Source organism: Aspergillus glaucus, assembly GCF_001890805.1.
Source record: "Aspergillus glaucus CBS 516.65 unplaced genomic scaffold ASPGLscaffold_38, whole genome shotgun sequence".
Taxonomy (NCBI): Eukaryota; Fungi; Ascomycota; class Eurotiomycetes; order Eurotiales; family Aspergillaceae; genus Aspergillus; species Aspergillus glaucus.
Genome location: NW_019170490.1, coordinates 97730 through 118844, shown reverse-complemented (window position 1 = coordinate 118844; position 21115 = coordinate 97730). Strand labels below are relative to the sequence as shown.

At 49.6% G+C, this 21115-nt stretch overlaps 9 protein-coding genes across 9 annotated transcripts; 3 read left to right on the top strand and 6 right to left on the bottom strand.

Moving 5' to 3' along the window:
- Window positions 1-60: 60 nt before the first annotated feature.
- On the top strand, window positions 61-2341 carry ASPGLDRAFT_137931 (Zn(II)2Cys6 transcription factor; the record flags this gene model as incomplete). The annotated part of the gene is made up of 6 exons (XM_022541567.1): window positions 61-200; window positions 260-1057; window positions 1107-1173; window positions 1221-1410; window positions 1459-1639; window positions 1696-2341. The coding sequence occupies 6 exons, from the start codon at window positions 61-63 to the stop codon at window positions 2339-2341; spliced, it is 2022 nt and encodes a 673-aa protein (XP_022395610.1).
- Window positions 2335-4383, bottom strand: ASPGLDRAFT_53239 (uncharacterized protein). Its single transcript, XM_022547928.1, has 9 exons — window positions 4078-4383; window positions 4009-4022; window positions 3886-3958; window positions 3505-3836; window positions 3297-3440; window positions 3033-3247; window positions 2760-2985; window positions 2588-2703; window positions 2335-2539 (listed from the first exon to the last, which is right to left on the bottom strand). Exons 1-9 carry the CDS (start codon window positions 4233-4235, stop codon window positions 2456-2458), a joined length of 1362 nt encoding a protein of 453 aa, XP_022395609.1. The 5' UTR covers window positions 4236-4383; the 3' UTR covers window positions 2335-2455.
- Window positions 4384-6172: 1789 nt separating this feature from the next.
- Window positions 6173-8632, bottom strand: ASPGLDRAFT_77955 (sugar porter family MFS transporter). The gene is made up of 7 exons (XM_022549934.1): window positions 8094-8632; window positions 7975-8038; window positions 7650-7916; window positions 7421-7597; window positions 7090-7357; window positions 6704-7042; window positions 6173-6654 (listed from the first exon to the last, which is right to left on the bottom strand). Exons 1-7 carry the CDS (start codon window positions 8476-8478, stop codon window positions 6319-6321), a joined length of 1836 nt encoding a protein of 611 aa, XP_022395608.1. The 5' UTR covers window positions 8479-8632; the 3' UTR covers window positions 6173-6318.
- Window positions 8633-9368: 736 nt separating this feature from the next.
- Window positions 9369-11105, top strand: ASPGLDRAFT_70494 (agmatinase; the record flags this gene model as incomplete). Its single annotated transcript, XM_022549491.1, has 5 exons — window positions 9369-9422; window positions 9938-10311; window positions 10342-10394; window positions 10444-10821; window positions 10876-11105. The coding sequence occupies 5 exons, from the start codon at window positions 9369-9371 to the stop codon at window positions 11103-11105; spliced, it is 1089 nt and encodes a 362-aa protein (XP_022395607.1).
- Window positions 11106-12555: 1450 nt separating this feature from the next.
- ASPGLDRAFT_70493 (uncharacterized protein) lies at window positions 12556-14266 on the top strand (the record flags this gene model as incomplete). The annotated part of the gene is made up of 6 exons (XM_022549490.1): window positions 12556-12612; window positions 12820-13009; window positions 13169-13306; window positions 13360-13520; window positions 13575-13633; window positions 13699-14266. 6 exons carry the CDS (start codon window positions 12556-12558, stop codon window positions 14264-14266), a joined length of 1173 nt encoding a protein of 390 aa, XP_022395606.1.
- Window positions 14267-14436: 170 nt separating this feature from the next.
- Window positions 14437-15606, bottom strand: ASPGLDRAFT_137994 (putative endo-1,4-beta-glucanase; the record flags this gene model as incomplete). The annotated part of the gene is made up of 2 exons (XM_022541574.1): window positions 14437-14623; window positions 14771-15606. The coding sequence occupies 2 exons, from the start codon at window positions 15604-15606 to the stop codon at window positions 14437-14439; spliced, it is 1023 nt and encodes a 340-aa protein (XP_022395605.1).
- A 1622-nt stretch (window positions 15607-17228) lies between these two features.
- On the bottom strand, window positions 17229-18298 carry ASPGLDRAFT_77952 (NPP1 family protein; the record flags this gene model as incomplete). Its single annotated transcript, XM_022549933.1, has 2 exons — window positions 17229-18028; window positions 18090-18298. The coding sequence occupies 2 exons, from the start codon at window positions 18296-18298 to the stop codon at window positions 17518-17520; spliced, it is 720 nt and encodes a 239-aa protein (XP_022395604.1). The 3' UTR covers window positions 17229-17517.
- Window positions 18299-18640: 342 nt separating this feature from the next.
- On the bottom strand, window positions 18641-19450 carry ASPGLDRAFT_137983 (YdcF family protein; the record flags this gene model as incomplete). Its single annotated transcript, XM_022541572.1, has 1 exon — window positions 18641-19450. One exon carries the CDS (start codon window positions 19448-19450, stop codon window positions 18641-18643), a length of 810 nt encoding a protein of 269 aa, XP_022395603.1.
- Window positions 19451-19605: 155 nt separating this feature from the next.
- ASPGLDRAFT_1094514 (5'/3'-nucleotidase SurE) lies at window positions 19606-20859 on the bottom strand. The gene is made up of 2 exons (XM_022539553.1): window positions 20549-20859; window positions 19606-20488 (listed from the first exon to the last, which is right to left on the bottom strand). Exons 1-2 carry the CDS (start codon window positions 20718-20720, stop codon window positions 19761-19763), a joined length of 900 nt encoding a protein of 299 aa, XP_022395602.1. The 5' UTR covers window positions 20721-20859; the 3' UTR covers window positions 19606-19760.
- Window positions 20860-21115: the final 256 nt, after the last annotated feature.

Below are 21115 nucleotides of genomic sequence, written 5' to 3'. Positions count from 1 at the left end.
TTTGCACGGTTTCTTCACTCACACACACACTCTTTTTTTTTTTTTTTTTTTGTTGATAAAATGCCACCAACTCGGGCCAAAAAAGCGTGCACCACCTGTAACGGACGCCGGATCCGCTGCAATGTAATGGACCAGCAACCATGCGCTAACTGCGTGGCGTTGAATACGCATTGTGAGATTGGGGTTTCGCGACGGGGGAAGTAAGTAGCCTAGATGTGTTCTTCTTGCACTGGTGTAGATCAAGTGCCAACATTCGCAGGTATCCGCGGAATAAGATACGTCGAGGGACTCCACAGCAGCAGCAGGAACATGTCCAACCTCAGATTTCGACGCCTGTTTCTGCTTCGCCTGCGTATTCATGGAGAACCCCAGCGTCGGAGAGTCACGCGCAGATAAACCATGCCGAAAGGATCGCCCTCAAGCCATCACTAGCACACACCCAGCAAACCGTCTTCCTAGGAGAATCCAGCCCTCTCACCTGTGTCATCGACGAAGGACGCACCAGATCTCCAGATAAAGGCTACGCAAACGAGATGTCAAAAGCAAGACTCCACTACCCGATCCCAGAAAGACTAGACGCAAACATCACCCGTGAGGAAACTCTCCGCGCACACAAGAGCACCATGAAAGAACAGCTAACCCGCAACGGCGCCTTTTCATTCCCCTCAAAGGAAATCCGCGAGTCTCTCCTCCAGGCATACTTTACCTGGTTCCACCCGTGCTTCCCAATGCTCGACCGCAAAGTCATTCATGACACGTACAAGAACGAAACTATATCGCCCCTGCTCCTGCAAGCAATGCTCTTCATCGGAGTAAGTCTTTGTCCAGATACCACTTTCGCGAAAACAGGCTTTCAAACGCGCTACCGCGCCAAGGTCCTGTTTCATAGTCGGGCTAGGGCTATCTACGACGCGGACTGGGAGTCGAATAAGATTACCAAGTTGCAGGCGCTGTTTCTGTTGAGCTTTTGGAGGGGTGGGCCGAATGAAGAAAGGGATACGAGGTTTTGGTTGGAGGTCGGGATTTGTCTTGCGCAGAAGAGAGGGATGCATGTTATGTATGTCTTTACTACCGGATTGGAGAAGGCGAAGACGCTGACTGTGTAGGTCGAAATTGTCGTTTCAGTCGGGTAGAGAGGAGATGCTTTGGAAGAGGATATGGTGGGCTTATTATGTATGCCATACACCTTTGTACCCTTATGCTTGCTAACGAAGGAATAGATACGTGACCAACAAAGCTCCGCAGCGTTAGGGTTACCCGCGAGAATCCGTGATGAAGATTGCGACATTGCCATGCTCGAGCCGAAGGATATACAAGATGAGGAGAGAGTTGAGGATCAAGAGGTCTTTGGGGTACAGCATGCAGAACACATTCCATACCCAATTGAGATGGCAAAGCTGGCGCGGTTATGTACGTTTTCCTGTGGAGATAAAAGACGACCAGCTGACAATGGTATAGTACGCGCAATCGTCTCGACACAATATCTACCAAGACAGCCCACTGCACACGGGATATCCCGCGAAACACTACATTCCCAACTCACAGAATGGGAATCCCATCTCCCAGCAGAAATGAAACTAGAAAGCCAGTCCACCCCAAGCGCCATCTTCCTAACCGGACTACTGCACATGACATACAAGTATGCCTACCCTCGTCCTATGCCAGCCATCAAAGACCAGAACTAACATGGCACAGCAACCTCTACATCCTCCTCTACCGCCCCCTCTTCCTCCACCCCACCACCACCACCACAACCACCACAACCGAAACCCAAGGCACCATCGCCCTCGAAGCCGCAACCCGCAGCACCCGCATAATCGAAGACATGCTCTCGCACAACCTCGTCCAGCACGGCCCAAACCACCTAATCACACACGCCTTCTCAACACTCTGCATCCACACGATAAACTGCTGCCGCACAACAGGGACGACAAGGAAACTGGCGGAACATCGCGCGAGATTGTGTCTGTTGGGGTTGCAGGAGTTGCAGAAGAGTTGGGATTTGGAGAATTGGGTGCTGGATTTGTTTTTTCGGTGTTTGGATGAGAGTACGGCGCATTGTTTGAGGAGTGGGGATACGTTGGTTTCGGAGATGGGGATGGGGCGGAGTCATGGGGCTGCTAACTTGTCGAATGGTAGTATCGAGACGAATGATGCTACGGGCGCGATTGCTGCAGATAACTCGCAGCAATGGCAGGACCCTAGTCCGGACCTTATGGCACCGAATGACTGGTACGGACTATTTAACTTTACAGATGATTATACAGATGTCCTAGGGATGAGTTCGCAGCCAGACTCGCTCAATCTCCAGAGCTTGGAGTTTCTGTATAGGTTTCTGTGATGATTTAAATAAATTGATTAATGGACGCTTTTAAAGCCTAAATTATGGCGAGAAATTCATAATATACACGATATGTTAAAATGTCCAATATGAACAACGAACAAGGCAAAATGCTCATGCATTATTTGCACACGAGAAACTGGCACTGCTGGGATTATCGTGCAATGCTTTGCCTGATGCGTACAATCCAAGGCCACACTAAACTCGTTAGCTCAAGGATTCCAGAACTGGAGGAGGGAAACTTACAATGCAGCATGCAACACCGATAATAAAGATATTGACACAAGTCAGGAGTATCTTTGTCGGAGTTGCAAAGTACTGACCTCTGTTCATGTGGAGCCAGAAGATCGCGCTGAAGCCGTCTGTATCGTATATTAGCTTAGAAGCATCGCAGTCGTGATTGTTCGAGGGCACGCACAGGTAAACCAACTAGCGAAGAGCGACGCGATCAAACTCAGCAGATTATTGAAAACCGGAATCGCCTCGGCAATAATCCACGCAAGCAACCACACCACAGCTCCAATTGCAATCCAGGAGCCGGTGGCGACCCAGTCGCGCTTGTGCATGCGATCGCTGTTGCGGAAGAGACGGACGTAGACATACTTGCAGGCGACGTGGCCGTTGACGACGCCAGCAATCACAATCTATATGTGTTAGTTATATGTCTGCAGTACGGGGTCGGGATACTCACAGTAGGCAAAGCGATACCATAGGCAACCTTGCGGACAATAGGACTTGCTGACCCCAATGCGGGAGATGTCACGTCCTGACCGGCATAGCAGTAGATAACCACAGAGGCAACCATGTAGAGAACGAGATCGATGCCTTGCAGGAGACACAGGGATTTAGGATAATCCTTAGGGTCTTTCAATTCCGCCATGAAACTGAAAAAGGCAACATGGCCGGCTGTCTTTGTTAGATAGCGCATTCGAACATGAACTAGAGGGGAGCTTACAGAATGAAAAGACGATATTGCAAACAGCCAAAAACGCGTTGTAAAGGCTTGTATCAACCGCAGCCTGAATGTTTCCTTTCCCTGGTCTTTCAATACCAACACCGACCATCGCAATAATGACGGCTGTCAGGATGCTGACAAAGGCTGTGGTATATTAGTATGGTTTCATGTTTCGTGCAACTGGCACAGGAAATCCATAAACACGTACACACGAGAGAAAGCCAGGAAATGTTTAAAAGTGTCCGAGGCAAGCAGAGCAAAAAGGAGAGAACGAGACCAACGACACCAAACACAATCGTGCAGGTACCGTGGTCTGTGATAGTGTTCATAGCCACGCTGAAAGTCAGGATGTGACTGGCAGAGACGAAGATGATCAAAAGCAATTGGCCCGTCCCGAAGACCTCACGACCAAAAGCGCCCAGGAGGACCTCTCCGGCATCTGCCATGCTATGGATGTGCGGATAGCGCCACTTGAACTGCCCGATCACATAGCCGGTGTAGGTGGCCATGAGACCTAGGAATAATAAGAGGACAATTGCACTAATAGGCATTAGCAGGATGTACTGAGCCCACTGGACACAGAACTTACGGAGCCAGACCCAGCTCGGCCACGACGGCCGGCAGGGACAGAATTCCCAGCGAGACGGTTTCCGACACCATGACTGCAAAAATTAGATTCAAATGAAAGTCGCGATGCACCAGAATCACTCACGAAAACCACATTGCCTGCATATAATCAGCAATTGATGCATGCATACCGGGATGACGTTACGGTACTTACCACCAGTTCAACACCTTGTACTTGACCTCCGCAAATTCCTCGTCTCCAAAAGCATCTTGATAATGCGGACTGGTCTTGACATCTTGCTGCTTCTCCATATTCTCAGCATCATAATTCACCGCCATATCACGGTCTTGAGGCTCAACGTCCGCTGTCATGGCCGGTTAAGTTTTTTGTTCCGAATTCTCCGGGCCAGCCTGCAGAACCGTTGAAAAGAATCATCCACCGGAACACGTGATGGAACGCAGTTATTGGTACAGAGATAAGTTCAGGTAGACCAAACTATGCAATGATTGAAATACTGAATGATTGGATCTCGGCGTGAGTCAATATAATCCAACCTCTTCAGGTTCTGCGTAGTGGGTCTTAGATAATCAGCCGAGGTTTCCTTTTTCGGCTACTTCAGGCTATGGTGCATTCTCATTGGTGAGATGCTTCCATCGTCCCGTTTCAACGCAATTGACCAATCAGAATTCTACTTGTTATACTACACTTTATACTACGCTCTATACTACATTCAAGCAGTCTTCTTTCCATTCACTCCCAAACAGTGAAGGGCAAAGCACTCTATTTAAACACCGCCCTTACTCTGAGAGCTTCCTAACTTCTACAACCACTCAGGCGGGTGACAATCCATGGCACACAAGTTCGACTTGTCGAGATTCACATAAAGGGGTGAGTTTGCTTTTGCTCATTGTTTGACTGTAGGGTGCTAGCTGCGGCATTATAAGTCCGCTTTGTTGCAACATGGACCCGAGCTTTAACAGCTCGGAATCCCAAGCGAGTCTGATATTAAAGATCGTTCTGCTTTCAAGGAGGACCCAAATTACGGCGAGAAGAATATTGACGAGATGCTGATGAGTCAATGACCGACGCCTTTCAAAATACAATCTAAAAAACCTGAGTATAGCTCGAGGCATAGCGGGTGCAAGCTACGCCCTCCTAAGGATGAAGGCAATTTGGGAGAGTTTCCTGCCACAGTGCAAGGACCTCACGTAAGTCTGCCCCTGTTCCGATCCAGGGGTACAATGCTTTCATAATATGCTGACAATTGTTGTCCTCTGATAGTCCCGACGGTTGCCCCACCGGGGAGCATATATTCGTTTCGTTGACACGCTCACTCGGCACATCAAACCATGTGGAAGTGTTCTCCTCTTTCACCACAGAAATCTCCGCGGGCACTACACTGCTACTGACATACTCAAAATTAATACCCATCTTGATCATCTTGTCAAGCTGGGCAAGCTCCACAAAGGGCGGTGGGCCGCTCGCCAGTGGTTTTCTGTCCGTATGGTTCTTAAGATAAGCACCATGTGGCTTACAGAGCGCGCTGGTAACCCGTGTTGGCGATGTTGGCCGCTCTGACTTATACCATGGCCCCGAGTATATGACATACGGTGATGTAGAGCTCTACATCCTACCAAACAGCCCACTAGCCATTCAATCCTTCAAAGCTACATTCAAAATCAGATATGAGTAAAGGCTCTAAGTGAGTGGCGTTCTCAGATAGCTGACACATACCTCACTAGAGATAAGTCAATAGAGCCCTGCGAGGTCCATATTGATGCTCTGAATGACCCAGTGCATAATACCATCTGCCCGATCAAGCTCCTCTTGATCGTCGCTCTCAATTAACAACCAAAAGAAGTCATATCAATAAAACCTTTCAAAAAGAGCCCCCGGAGCCTATTGAGCCTGGGCTTTTTGCTTCAGGCTGCCATGCGTGTGATAAACTGCTTCCATCAAGCGTCCCTACCATGTTGGCTTGCTTATATGACGTACTTTGTCCAATCCGTTGTCAAGAGCAACAAAAAAGAGAAAAACAAAAACCGGGAAAGAAATAAGGGGACTGTCACTTTGTGACGAGGATACGACTGGGATGTATTTTACGCCGGAAGGAAAGAAGATTTTCAAGGATGTCGTCAAGATGGCCCTAGGCAAAATAATATGAGGCGGAAGAGGTAGCAAAGACCTTCCCGTTTGTGCGGGGCTTTGTCGAGTTGGAGAATGTTGACGAATGATGTTTTTATTTTGCAGTGATGGAACTCGTTTAGGAAGCTGCCTTGATTGAATCGAGGCGCTCCATAACTGAGCAGCCCAATCCTTGGCTATATTTAATTACAACTTAATGGTTGTATGAGAATAATGCATGAATGAAACATATTATTACGCAAATGACGTGCGCATAGGGCGCTTTACAGAGTATGACAAGATTCGAAACTATCTAAATAACCCCCAGCATCACTCGTAATTGTAGAGCTGTTTCTTCGGCGGCACATCAGCTCTCAGGATATGTTTCTTAAAGTACCACGGCAGCATCCCCCTGTAATGGTTGATATGCTTCCTTGTCGGAACGGAAAAGACCTGATCCAGTTCCTCCAGAGAAAGTGCTTTAGTCTCCGGCAAACAGAAGTAGCAGAAGATCCAGCCGAAGAAGTTCCAGGCTGCATACCACCCGAATGCACCTTGTGGTGTAAAGGCATCTCTCAGCCCCGGCCACGTGAAGGATACGATGAAGTTGAAGCCCCAGGTTGTCGCAGTGGCAAATGACATACCAATATCACGAATATAGAGAGGCTTTGTGTGTCAGTTGGTGTGAGTATAGCAATGGGGCGCTGTGACTTACAAAAGCTTCCGCAGAGTATGTAAACGGCACCGGCCCTTCTCCAGGAGAGTAGACAATCATGAATAAATAAATTCCGGTGGCAACACAGCCAACACGGGCATCGTCGTTAGGGATCCAGAAAGAGAACCCAGTAAAGAGAAGGAAAATGCTCATGAGAGGAAACGTAGTCAAAAGCAGATTCCTTCGACCAAAGGTATCAATCGTGTACACGGCTGGAAGCGCAAAGATCCAATTCGTAATGCCACAACCCAGAGACACTATAAGAGCAAGGCGTAGACTGAGACCGGCGTCGCGAAACATGGACGAGGAGTAGTACATGATTGCATTGACGCCGCAGAACTATAAATGTTAGTGCTCTTCTGGTGTTATCGCTGAGGGGGAAATACCTGCTGCATGAACATAACAAAGAAAGAGGACTGAGCCGCTCGTCGGTTTCGGGGAACGGTGAACATCTCTCTCCACAACTGCTTCCCCTCGCGAAGTTTCTCCTCAACCTGAAGAGCCGAGTGAATATAATAAATATCTCTGGCGGCCTGAAGGGGCGAAGGGCGAAACTTAGATAAAGCCTCATACGCTCTCAGGTAGCGGCCTCTGATCATATACCATCTCGGAGATTCAGGACAAAAGTAGACTTGTGCACAAACGAACATTGGACTCACAGAGATGTCAGCAACTGCACCATAAGTCATGTGACAAGTCATAAAAATGGAAACTTACGGGATAGCTGTAGAACCCAGCATCAACCTCCAATTCAGCCCTGGAAGACTCGGATTTGACACGTCCATAAATATAACCGACGCGATGTATCCCATCATGATTCCGAATGCTGTCCACATCTGCCACATCATCACCAACGCTCCGCGGATGTTCGCTGGCGCGCACTCAGCACCATACCTACTTCCAATCAGTACGAGGTCAATAACGGCATGGTTAGCGGCGTGCCCACACTGGAGTTGTTGAGCTTTTCGCTCCTACAGCTAATCCGAGGAGAAACCGAGCAAACAAGAGCGAGACCCAAGATTTGGCCGCAGCCATCCAGAAGGACGAGGCGAAAGAGATGAAACACGAGATGAAGATACACCCGCGACGACCAAACCAGCGGTTGAGTGGTGCCGTCGTCCAGCAACCGATCAGACACGAGCAGAGGTATGGAGCACCGTTGAGGAGACCTTGTAGCCATTTATCCCTAACTCCGAACTCGGTGAAGTAGAACCTGGTATAGTTAGCCATGATATGCCCAAGATCGGGCGAGATATATGAGATGGACAGACTCTTGAGCACCATTAACTGCAGTCTGGTCCATACCCTGCACGATGGCCGAACCGGCACAGAGAACTAGATTGAACCGGGTCAGAGACAGGCAACGCTATGCTGCGAAGTTGAAACATACTGGTCATAAAGTACATCATAAATGGCTGGTGCCATTTATGTGTTGTTTCCCGTCGTAAAAATTCTTTCTCCTCTTCACTCAGCTCGTCGAGGCTTTCAAAGGCCTTAGGGTCCTGAGCCACCAAGGCACCCTTCTTCAAGTCGTCCACAATATGTTCAAGATCTTTCTCCCGAGCAAATGCCTCGACGTCTTCCATGAGCTCCTCCTTTGTAAGTCCGGCGAGAGGGTTCTTCTGCTTGGTCTTCTCGTCGCTTTTGATGATATCGCGTGACCAAGTCCGAGCAATTCCGGCATCCGAGGCGATTTTCTCTTTCTCCATAGTGACTGTGTACTCAATGTGGTGAGAAGCCACAGGCACCTCAGGGTCAGTCTCTTTATCACGCATGCTGATTAAACCCGGACAGAGTATGCCCCCGAATGCAGATCTTCAACGGTATATACCAAACTGAAATATACAGGCAGCGACAGGAAAATAAGAGCAAGTGGAAAAAATTAACTCGCAGAAATGCGGCAAATCAACGCTTTTATTACCCTCGACACCCAGTACGTCTGGGCACATCCCGCACACATGGTTATGGTTGTGTGCATGACACATATCGGCGCCCCCCCCCCCCCCCCCCCCCCGATTCCCCAGACTTTGCCGATTCCCCAGATGCACCCCGGCTTTCCTGACCAGGCCACTAGAGCCCAAGCGGGATGTCCCATATTGGACTGCTCAGATTAAAGCGCGCACGGGGCGCCGGAATAAGAGGCGAGGTGTTAGTGGTCGTCCAAGAAACCTTTTCCGGTTAAAATCAAGATGAAGGTTCATTGGTTGGCTGTGCTGGGAAACCTGTGTCACTGAAACAGTGACTAGTCATCATGCCGTGTCAAGCATACTAAGTTATTGGCCCAGGGCTCTGACCAATGTGCTTTGACGTGGGCTCGGATTCTGAGCATGAGATGCTGGGCTGCCAAGGACTGGCGGTCTTGGGGTATTGGGCACGGGCAAAAACTTCCATTTAACCAGCCATCTCCCTTTCCATTCTGATCACAGAATACGAGGTTGCAGCGGCTCTCGTAAAAGGCAAATCCAGAGTCGAAGAGGGTTGTCTAGTTCTTTCCGTCACGTTATCCTCTTCCGGAATAGTCGCCCCCGCATTCTTGGCACCTGTAATTGAGTTATGTGACATCTATACCAAGATCGTCTCGTATTTCGGCATTTCTGGGTGGTTGAAAGGATCAGGATCCCTGGTTATTGCGGGGTATACCGGAACAGGAAATGTGTACTTCGGCATGAGCACAGCAGTAAAGCCACATGGCTTCGGCATGTGCAGCAAAGGATTATATGTAAGCGGCTTGTGCTATTCTATGCTTACGGAAATGATAAACCTTCAAATCTGATGCTTGAGACTTGGTACTATTGTAGTATCAGCACAAGTAAGAACCTTTTTTTCGAGCGACGGTCCAGACAGATGGCCTTGAGTATATTGAATTTATCAACCACTACACTTTATACTGCCAGAGATGCCCTTGAGAACGCCAGGTTTGAGCTTGCATCTGGAATAGAAGAGTACTATGTGATAGATGCTAGGAAGAGCTGTTACTTCCTTCGTGAATCGCAACATCACCTGCTAATCATAGTGTGATCGTCATCGACGTTCGAGCCCAGTTGTCACCGCCCTACCACGGTTACCTAAGTTAACTAGTTAACCGTATCCCGCGTTTCTACGACACCATATCAAACAGGACAAGCTCCCTTGTCCCAGCCTCGAACGTTCATCCAGAAAAGCATATTCGGACAGCGTCAGGGCGTGGTCGTTAACTCGCATGATGAGTTCACGATCAAGGATGACTTTAATGAGGATACACCTTACGAAGGCATTGCTACGTTCGCTCATTTGAATTGGACGAATTGTTTTTCTCCGGACAATGACAAGACGTTTGACGTCGGTATCGTAGGGGCCCCGTTTGACCTTGGTGCCACGTATAGGCCTGGCGCTCGATTTGGGCCTTCAGGAGCCTGCATGGGAGTGCGTCGGTTGGCGCCTAGTATGGGGTATAGGTATGTCTTTATCTTTGGAGGATTAAGTGAGAATACGTGTGCTTACAAAAGGTCTAGCATGGATCACGGCGTAAACCCATTTCGAGATTGGGCCGAAGTCGTCGACTGTGGAGATATTCGGAACACCCCTTTCGACAATTTGCAAGCGATACACGAACTTGAGCAAGGGTGGAAGTAGATTACTGCTCGCCAGCCCAAGAATAGAGACAAGGGAGATCATGTACGATTGATTTCAATTGGCGGTGATCATACAATCAGTAAGTTATTCACCAGAGCATGACACACCAACGCTCACAATATGAACAGCCCTTCCCGCTCTGAGAGCCCTGCATCCGACATGGGGTAAAGTCGCCGTGCTACATTTCGATTCGCACCTTCATAGCTGGAATCCAAAACAGTTAGGAGGTGGTCTTTCCAAGTATGCCGAGGTGACCCACGGCAGTTTGTTGCATCTTGCCCACGAGGAAGGCCTCCTGTCAGAGAACAGCAACATGCATTTAGGCTCTCGTTCCATGCTCTTTGACAAAGATTACGACCTGGACAACGATGCTCGATGCGGTTTTTCATATATTCGAGCAAGGGAACTTGATGTGATTGGCTTAAACGCCGTCGTTGGGAGAATCGTGGAGACAGTCGGCGATCAATTCGTGTACCTGAGTGTTGATATCGATGTTTTAGACCCAGGTATGCGGCAATGGCTCCTCGAGGTTTGGAACCGAATAGCGCTAATTGACACAGCCTTTACACCAGCAACAGGTACTATCGAGCCCGGTGGTTGGACAACCCGCGAGTTACTGCAAATACTGAATGGGTTATCGAGGGCTGGTGTGAAGATCATCGGAGCAGATGTGGTTGAATTTTCCCCAGTATATGATGATGCAGCCGAGAGGACAGTCATCGCAGTGGGCCAGGTCGTGTATGAGATCCTCCAGTGGATGATCCGTGTACCAGTAAGCCGTGTGAAGTAGTGGCGTGTTTAGAACAAATGGTAGACAGAAGCTTGGTTGAGGTATGAAGCTTCACTTGGTTTCTGCCAGCGCTCCTCGAGAAGTTCCAAAGTGCGCTTCACATTTACAATGCAATATCCGCTCTGCAACACCTCGAGACGCCTGCGGATGAATGCTCGATGAACCCAACTTGTGGTATAGCTTCCCGCCGTAAATAATGGGAACAGCATCAGCTTGGCTACAGAGGCCTTCTCCTGAACCGCAGCACAAGATTCTAGGACATGACCAACAGCGGACCGAACCATTTCGGATTGCGCACTTTCACCATTGACACGTATGAGAAAGATAAGCAAACAGGTGTGTACCAACGACTCATTGTAATGATCAAGGTCATCAGTTAAGTCTGTGTCCTATTTGAATTTGTCCAGTCGCCGAAGAAGTAAGCGCACTCGAGTCTGAAGGCCCATCTTCTCTGCATTTAGCTCTGATGAGCAGGTACATCCATCATCAACACGCGAACGGAGAATCTTTCCTAGTCGATAAAGGAGATCTATGACAGTTTGTGACATCCCAATAAAGGAATCCACGTCCTGGAAGAACATGTTTTTGCCCGCGGAATTAAAACTTTGCTCTGATGCGATACTCAGATAATCCGGCGCATTTAGCGTATAGACCGTTTCATCCAACATTGCAACTGTATGGATGTATCCCATCCAACGAACAAGGAAGAGAAAAGTATCGTCCAGTGCCAGTTCTGTAGAAAATCCTTTGCGTATCGTGCTCAATGCACATTCGAGATAGAGCGTTAGACTGGTAAAGTCCTCACCCGCAATGTAAGCGGAGCAAAGTACCACCAATGTAGATAGGAGGCCTAAGATCTGTGGTTTCTCTTGGGGTACATTACTGTTTTCACTGCCGACGAACTGGCTCATGTGTGATATCACTTCCTTTTCTGTCTTCCGCGCCGCAGTGACCATGCCCGCAGAATCTGCAGGTGAAGAGTGATTTTCCAGTGTCCAGTTTGACTGTACTGATTGGGAAAAGAACACAATTCCGGAAAACAGGGGGGTGGTTCTCAGCCTGAAGTCCCGAAATAAGCTTGCTGGTCTGCGAAACATCAAGAGTTATCCCGGGAGCTATGCGTTCAACAAAGCTATTCCATAGGTAGGGCTTGGGGCGTGTTGGCTGGTACTTCTGATACTATTGACGCGCCATTCTGCCGTTGTTGACGGAACACATTCAAGGTTCAGTCTCCTGCAACGCGAGCAACGAGATCCGGTACGGTCACACTAGTTTGCCGTCAATGATGAACACACACAGAGAGAGAAAGGAGATTACCTTGCGTTTCGATGTCTTACAATTCCCACGGGGAGTTCGATTCCTCGTTTTGCGTTCATTCTGCATTGTTCCACAGGGATCGTTAAGGATTGGTGGATAGCGGTATGGTTGTGCAAGTCAAGGTGAAGAGGGGATGCGGCAATACAGCCGAAATAGGCAAGCCCAGCGCCGGTATATAAATATGTGCATAGTAAATTAATACAAATGCTGTGCTTCAGTGATGTATCCTACTTTCAATATTCAATTTTCACTGAATCCTCAATATAATGTTAAGCACACGTTCTGCAACCAGGACTGCGCCGACCTCTACACCACCTGTCGCGAACGAACAAACGAATTTGCTTAGCAGACCCAACAACGCGGACTGTCATCATGATAATGTCAACCAAAGTTCAAGAAAGCCAGCGGAATTGCTACCGACATGTATCTGCTCGCGAAAGATGCGATCCCAGTGATTGTTGCATATTGCCTGCATATTGCCTGCATATTGCCTGCGAAAAGCCTCCAGACCATATCACTAGCGATCGTTGGCCATTTGTCACCTGAGAACCTTGTAACTGCAGCTTTTGCATACATGTATGCCACATGTACCAGGTAGCTAGTTGGGTTGGGTGGAGAAACCGTGTTGGATACTCTCGCTTCCTCTACTTTCACCGGGAGGTCGAACCGGCACGACTTGGGAGTCCTGCTGCAGAGAGCTTTTTTCGTGCTCAGACTACTTTATCTGCCTGTGTGTCTGTTATAAGTTAATTCCGAGCCTGTGTTTAAGTTGCTTGGGCAAGAGCCTGCGTTTTCCAGGGATACTGCCAGCTTTCTGACTCTATTCATCCCAGGAGGGCTTGGATATGTATACTTCGAAGTTATGAAGTATCTTCGGGCTCAGGGTACGTTAAAGTACTCGCTTCTCTGCGAAATGCATGGCTGACATAGTATGTAGGCATCATGCGACCTGGCACCTACATCCTCCTAATCATATCGCCTCTAAATGCTGGATTAAACTACCTATTCTGCATAACCCTTCAACTCGGTCTATGGGGTGCTCCGCTAGCAACAAGTCTATCTTACTGGCTCTGTTCCCTATCAATGGTTCTATACACCGTCTTCATAGATGGCCACCAATGCTGGGGAGGCTGATCTAGACAAACATTTTAGAACCTCGGCCTGTTCACCCGCCTCGCTATCCTTGGAATCATCCACGTAGGAGCGGAATGGTGGGCCTTTGAAGTCGTTGCAATTGCCGCCGGCTGGCTGGGACGATTCCACTTGCTTCGCAAAGTATCATCATGTCTGTCGACCAAGTGTTAAATACTATTCCGTTTGGTATTGGCGTGGCTGCTTTCACTCGTCTGGGGAATTTGCTAGGCGCCCGAGATACCCGTGGAGTAGCGAGGACGGCACAAGCAGCAATATGGCCGAGCGTTGTATTAGGATGCGCTGCCATGATGATTTTGTTGGCTGTGAATGACTATTTCGCCAGGATATTCAGTAATAATCCAGGTGTGGTGGGCTTGATGGCGCAGGTTATACCCTACGTTGCTCTTTTCCAGGTCGCTGATGGGCTTCATGGAAGTTGCAGTGGGTTTCTCAGAGCAACAGGGAAGCAGCATGTGGGCGCTGCAATTAACATCATTAGTTATTACTGTAGTGCTCTGCCGTTTGGTATCTGGCTGTCGAGACATAGATTTGGGTTGGTTGGTTTGTGGATCGGGCAATGTGCTGCGCTATACACGACGGCGTTGGCTGAGTGGGCTATTGTTTGCTTGAGCGATTGGGATAAGGAGGTATTACGTGCTTTGGAGCGATTGGATGATGGAGAAGGTTGGGTTATACATGGATCAGACTAGAGACTTCGTCGTTTCAGTTGGGTGCTGTTATGTATTATATTCTTGATTATTGCGCAGCTTTTCGTATAAAGCTATATATGGGCAAGATAAGATTGTATACATTGATTTCATTGTAAGTTATTGTTGCTACTATACACTGGCCTCACTTCTGGTCACACCCGTAACTGCATTTAAGCAGCAGGAGTGCACTGCGAGTAGTAAGGGTTCATAGAGCTACAGGAAGCTCCGTTGGCACAGGACTTAGGTCCAGTCCAGTTAACACCACCGCACTGGCCGTAGGCAGACTGCGCACCGCCAGCGCTGCTAGCAGAAGGAGCGGACGAAGCAGCAGACGGGGGAGCAGAGGGAGCAGGCGAGCTCGCGGTCAAGAAGGTAGAGGGGGCGGACGGAGCGGCAGCCTCAGTGCTCGAAGGGGCAGTGGAGACAGGCACGCGGACAGGGATGGTGGTGGGCAGGGCGACATTGTTCTTGGCGGTGGGTGCTGCGCTCGAGCTGGAGCCGGACCCAGAGCCAGAAGCAGCAGCAGAGCCAGAGCCGACGGTGGCAGAGCCGGTGGAAGTGACGGCGGAGGTGGCCTGCGAGATGGAGGTGGCGCCCGACCAGATGGTAGGACCGGGGAGCTGGTAGGTCGAGAGCGACGAGTAGATGTTGACACTGACACCAGCCTCAGTGGGCTTGTACAACGCGGTACCCAGGGTACCGTCGGGCTTTGCGGTGCCAGAGCCAGAGACCTCGAGGTTAAAGCACTGAGGGTAGTTCTGGGCACCATCCTCCATCTCGGCACCGTGGAGAGCCATCAACTCGTGACGGAGGACATAGTTTCCGGGAGCGATGGACTCAGGGATCTCGACCATCCAACTGTTGTTGTTCTTGATCAACTGGTCGTCACCCCAGGTACCAGGAACATCTGAGTCGTCGACCAGACCAACGCCGTCGATCTTGAAGAACTTGAGCGTGGTCTTGTCAACCGACTCGCAGCTATCACCACAGTCGGCCAAGTAGTCCATAACAGGTCCGTGGTGCGATTCGGGCCACTCGGTCCACTGGATATTGACACGGTCACCTGCCTTCACACTTATGTGGCCCTTGGCGTTTGTAGCGTTCTGGTGGCAAATGATGTCGGGCGAAGTGTAGTCCTCGGGGGTGATGAAGCCATTGCCGGTGTTGGGGGTGCCCCATGCGGCGACAGCGGGAGGGTCTGACATGTACGGGAAGGAGTTGATGTCAAAGCCTTCGTAGTAGACACCGTTAACGACGACGTTGGTGACATGACCGTGGGCTGCGACCTGGGTGGCTGACAGCATCGCGGCCAGGAAGGATGCCGACTGAAGACGATACATGATTTCAAAGAATGGTGGTTGAATAGAAGTGCGAAATAAAGTAAAATGGGCGATCCAGCGCAAAGAATGTGAAGAAAAGAGCTTCAGTCAACGAAGCAAAGAACCAACGAAAGTAATAAAAGAAGGGAAGTTGATATGCGAATGAACTCAACACCAGGGGACAAGAGAGTTTTTATATTCTAATAGAAAGCCTTTCGTTCTCCTGTCATTTACTTCCGATAGTATGTCTTCCGCAGATTGATTGATGGACGGGATCTCAGCCTTGGTGGTGGTCCCTGCTGTTCATGTCGAGAAGCGCCCGACGACAATATCGATGAGACACAGAAAGGTAAAGAAAGGCAATCAGCAAGTCAAGATTCGTGGTTGGATGGTAAACCCGAGGTGTGTGTAGCAGATTGATCGAAAAGGGAAAAGATGAAGCCGTTCGCCGTTTAGGATATAGATTGAGACCCACCAGGGTGCTGTCAGGGCATACAACCCCGATATAGAAACAAAGAGGATCCAATTGTTTTCATTGATTATAAATTGACCTAGGAGGCATTGGTTAATATTGAGGCGAGTAGCCTGTAGGAAGGCGAAAGTGTGTCGGTGGTAGTGCGGGTTTCCGATTAGGGGTAGACCAATAGGGCACACCGCGACAGGTGACATTGTGACACCTCAAACCATAAGTTTCCAAGCCATAGATCCCAGTAGACGAAAAGAAACATTTGTTCATTGCCAAGCTTCAATCGTGCACCTTAAAGCGAACAAACATGAGCATATCCGGGGCAAAGCGGAACCGTTGTGGGTGGAGAAGACTCATCCGGCCGATGAAGTGCTGAATGCCTGTCCTCAGATATAAAAGTGGAATCCACAAAAGTGTCAGATAGACAGGATGAGCCCCATAAATCCTAGGATGCAAGGAACGGTCACGTTCATGCTTGCAGCCGGAAAACGTGAGCCAGTAGTGCATACTACTATCTCCGGTATAAGCGCCCGAATTCATAATCGGGCCATGTCCTGCTCCGAGCCATATCGTCGGATATCGGGAATGGTGTAATCGTTTTCACGGTCGAATTTGTTGCCAAATCATATATTCCCAGCCCAACCTGCTTGTTTTACATGTATTAACAGTCTCTGGTCTAAACGGTGTAACAATAGATTATCCTTAGTAAGGAATCCGGGAGCCCGCAAGCAAAGTTTACTAGGTAAAGCTCAAAACGCTGTGTCTTCGTATGATGGAACCAACCTGGTTGAAATAGTTGGCTCGTTGTAGCACGCCCTCGAATGGAGGAAGCTCTACTATCAGAGAGCATCAGATCAGAGTATCATGTCCCAGAACCAGTTCGATAAAGCAACATGGACATGGATTAATTGCTGTGTGACAGTTACTAGTACTGATTCAGGCAGTTAGAAGCAATACAAGTGGATGTTGGGAAGCGTCACATGTTGGTCATGTGACACCACATTCACGAGTCAGTCCTTCTCTTCGTCCCTCTTGACCTTCCCACCTCGTTTCATCCTTTCCAACAACTCTTCTTTCTCATGCTATCTCAGAGCAGAAATTGTCAAGTGCACCTATTTAGTGCACATGCATCGACAAGAGACGTTCAAGCATCAGAAGGAGTTATTGCAATAGGGCTGACTCTACGTCTCGAGGCTTGTTCAATGGATCACTGCGACGCTGCGGTCGAAACAGCCGGCATGCACGACCATTGGCCATTTGCTAGTTACTACGTGGACCGAAGGAACTCATTCCTTACGGTGGCGTGGGAGATTTGAAGATCTCGTCTCACATATCTGGCGGATCAATCGTCTTTGGAATGGCATGGCAGTAAAAAAAGGTATTTTCGCGTGACCAGCCACACTCAAGAATGGTAATTAAGGATATCCACTAACTATATACATTTTCCCGGGACGAAATAGAGATGTTTAATAAGTCGCACTCTCCAAGTTGGTCTCAAAGTTCGCGTTCTTGAACGGCACATTGGCTGATCCGAAATCCGTATTTTCCAAGGAAGCCCTCGACACAGTGGGCAATGACTCCCACGCAACCAACGGCTGCTGACCTCCCACAACATCCGTCAATCCACACTGGTGGTTCACAGGCCAGACGTTGTAATACTTGATCAGTGGCTCGGAGGTGGACTCGTTGAGCGTGTACCCATCGGTCGAGCAGTCCCACCCGCCATGAGCAGACGGGCACACAGCGAGGATGTTATCGGCAGAAGTCGAGGTCGGGTCGGAGATCCAGACGATAACACCCTCCCAGTCGTGGCGGTGGCCCAGGTCTTGCGAGGGGTTGTCCTTGGGGAAGTACCAGGAGTACATCAGGGCGTAGGCATCTGCGTTGGTTGTGTTGGAAGTGCCGCCGCGAACATAGATCTGACCGGTGCTGCTGTCGCAGTCACCACTCTGGGAGCCGGTGGTGTCTAGGCCCCCACTTTGTGCTATCAGTAAGTAAACTCTTTCGCGCATAGGAGTGTCGAATAGAAAATGCTTACCTGGTGTTTCCCTCAGCGTCGACAGCAGGGAATGGAACACAGCCACTGTTCACCTTAAGATAAGGCTGATAGGCCTTGTAGACCTCGCCAGTGGTACCGCTGGGGACGGTCTCGGGGAAGCCCTCAACCTGGCCATGGTCGATAACCGCGCGGGGAAGCACAGGCGATGCCTGAGCAAGGAGGGGGAGGAGAGCAAACAATGCCAACATTTTTGACCGTTGTGTGTTGTTTCGATTGAGTTTGAGGAACCGTCAAGCTTTGCAGTCGTTATCAGGAGGTTTATATACACCGAGTTCGGACGGGGTGGTTCCTGACGATCACCGGAGTTTTGCCGAACCTACTCCGTACAAGTTCGGCTAGATATGAACGACGATTGATGCCTGGTCGATGGAGATATTGGCAAAGAGAGTAATGATCGTCTACTGTTTTCTTCTAGCGGGATATTTATGGTAGCATGTCATGTCGGTGAGTGGAGCTTATTCGTCATAAGCCCCTATCGTCCGCCATGGTTCGGCCTCATGGCTTCGTTGAAGAATCTAAACGGAAGGAATCTATAACAGATGCCAGGATCTCGTGCCCTTGGATATTGATTGCAGTCTCCTCCATGCATCCTCGATCTCAGCAGGTACATGGACGTGGCCGATAAAACCGCACCCATTGGGCCCGTACCCGTTTTCATCATCTCTCACTCGGGGAATTTCACCGAGGATAAGATCAATAAACCGTTGCATGTCCCATAATCTCGGAGGTGAACCAACTGCATACACTAGTAGTCCTTGTGCAGATGGCCGTACTTGTGGGACAAACACAGGACAGCCAATGAAACGCGGGCAGCTCTCCATGTGTTTATAGGCCTGTTCGAAGGATGCCTTTGTCCGGAGCATCATTGTCGGATCCTGAATCAAAATGATATTCTTGGGGTCACAAGCAAATCGCCCCAGAACTTCACGACTCTTGATCGCATTGCTACCGCAGTTTGTCGATTCATCTTCCACGAGAATCTGGCAACCGGCGGCCCTTATCGCAGCTCCATCAAAGAACTCGTCAAATATTCTCCCTAATACCTGCGCTTCTGGCAGACCTGTGATGGCCTTTGCCAGTGTATGGAATTGGGGATGGTCGGCCACAGCCTCGTAAAGAAATTGAGTGGAGTGACCGATACCCCCGCAGAGGACCAGCTTTCGTGTAAGTGTCGGACGTTCTTGCAGGGTTTGGAAAAGGACTTCTGCACTATGGAGGACCGCCGAAGCACAGATGATAATGCAATCAACCGATGCGCATGCTGCCAGGTCGTTGAGTTGTTGGGCGGCCAGGAATATCGCCAGGGCGTTAATATCGGCGGCTGTATCCGAAACTGACATGGTTAAATGTTCTCGATTTATGGATTCTATATTGAAGAGGGTACGGGTACGGAGTACGGATTAGTTTGGCCTTTCTGTCAGGGGAAAATTCTCGGGGTTTGCCATTTTTGATGTTTTTCTTCTAAAAGCGGGGAGCCACCGGATAAAGCTTCCGTTTCGGTCTGCGCCATGGATGCGATTGATCCGAGCAGTCAACTCGAGTGACTGGAGCTTTTCTTGAATTGTGTTGCACATCCTGCAAGTTCTATCTGATAGTGCGGATATATACGTGAAGACTTGAGCTATTTACAGGGTGTACGGCTGCTATACATCAAGGCAGACAAGTCAACAAATCCCCCAGCTTACCATGAACCACTCCCTGCATCGTCGCATTAGCATCCCGCTTACTCTCCGCATTGCCCACCGAGATACTCGCATAGCATCCGTCCGTGTTGACGACGCCGGTCTCACTGGGCAAATGGTCATCTCCACAGATTTCGATATCGTCGTCCGACACCAGCGGCACATGATCGAAGATCCGCGAGAGTACAAACTTGAAATCCTCCGCACTGGAGCACTTCGACTTACTGACTTCGGGGAAGTTGACGTTCAACCACACATCCTCGGGGAGGTAGGGAGTGCCCGCTTTCAGAACCCTATCCGTCACTTTTGTCGCCAGCTGCGCATAGACTTGGCTAGTCAGCGGATAGGAACTGCTGGCGTTCCAAGCGGTGGGATCGCCGCTCTTGCCCGAGAATGCCAGCGCTGGGATACCAGCATTATGCGCGGCGTAGCTCGCGGCACCAACAGTGCCGGAGAAGAATACGGTAACACCCAGGTTCGAGCCGACGTTGGGCCCGGAGACGGCCAGATCGGGGGCTCCGTTGAAGATGATCGGAGAAAAGTTGTTGATTCCGTAGCGCATCGAGGTCAGCGGGTAGGAGTTTACCCAGTTCTGATGCGAATCGGTCGCATTGTGTCCGTATGGGCCGCTGTTGGCCGGGCAGCTGTCGTACTCGCAGGCATCGTCACGATTCGATGGGGCATCGTCCATCGATCCTATATTGCTTTATTAGGCACATGGTATTTCCTGCGACTTTGGTTGGATGGTGTAGATACCTTTGCCACTTTGGTTATCTGCCGGCGCAGAAAGAAGGACCGAATGTCCATCGGCCGTTAACGAATCGTATAGCGCACGGACATTAGCCTCGGCCCAGCCGTCGTCGTTGGAGGAGACGATGTTGACGGCGCTGACCGCCAGCGGAAATAGGGCCAGGAGGGGAAGTTGCATATTGTACAAGTACCCTGTACAATGCACCCTACGTTGTGATAGTGACGAAACTGCTGCTGCTAAACATCTCAGGAGACGGAAATTATGGCACACTATATATAACGGTGATTGACTGGGTTAGGCTCGGACATGCTGCTGAATCGGTGGAGCGGGATGAAGATCATCTGAATGGTTCGGTAGATACGATGCGATCTCGGAGACCTTCAGAGCCAGTGTTTGGTGCACATGGAGGACCGGTACTTTTGCGGCTACCTTGAGGACTCCAATCTGTCTGCGACATGCATTTGTACAAGTACCCCTGGGGTCTGTATAGTGCAGCGTGGGGGCTCTGCATGATACTATCCAAGTCACATGCGGGCAGTCTCATGAGGAGCATACTGCTCACGTCCCTTCTC

Excerpts from the sequence above, each read along its gene's own strand:
- ASPGLDRAFT_53239 (XM_022547928.1), bottom strand. The coding sequence starts at position 4,235 with ATGACAGCGGACGTTGAGCCTCAAGACCGTGATATGGCGGTGAATTAT. Across the intron at positions 3,837-3,885 it reads GCCGAGCTGGGTCTGGCTCC|TGCAATTGTCCTCTTATTAT; the intron begins GTAAGTTCTGTG and ends AATGCCTATTAG. Across the intron at positions 2,540-2,587 it reads TCGGTGTTGCATGCTGCATT|TGTGGCCTTGGATTGTACGC; the intron begins GTAAGTTTCCCT and ends TAACGAGTTTAG.
- ASPGLDRAFT_1094514 (XM_022539553.1), bottom strand. The coding sequence starts at position 20,720 with ATGCAACTTCCCCTCCTGGCCCTATTTCCGCTGGCGGTCAGCGCCGTC. Across the intron at positions 20,489-20,548 it reads AGATAACCAAAGTGGCAAAG|GATCGATGGACGATGCCCCA; the intron begins GTATCTACACCA and ends AAAGCAATATAG.
- ASPGLDRAFT_77955 (XM_022549934.1), bottom strand. The coding sequence starts at position 8,478 with ATGCGTGATAAAGAGACTGACCCTGAGGTGCCTGTGGCTTCTCACCAC. Across the intron at positions 7,917-7,974 it reads GCAGTTAATGGTGCTCAAGA|GTTCTACTTCACCGAGTTCG; the intron begins GTCTGTCCATCT and ends TAACTATACCAG. Across the intron at positions 7,598-7,649 it reads AAAAGCTCAACAACTCCAGT|GTATGGTGCTGAGTGCGCGC; the intron begins GTGGGCACGCCG and ends GATTGGAAGTAG.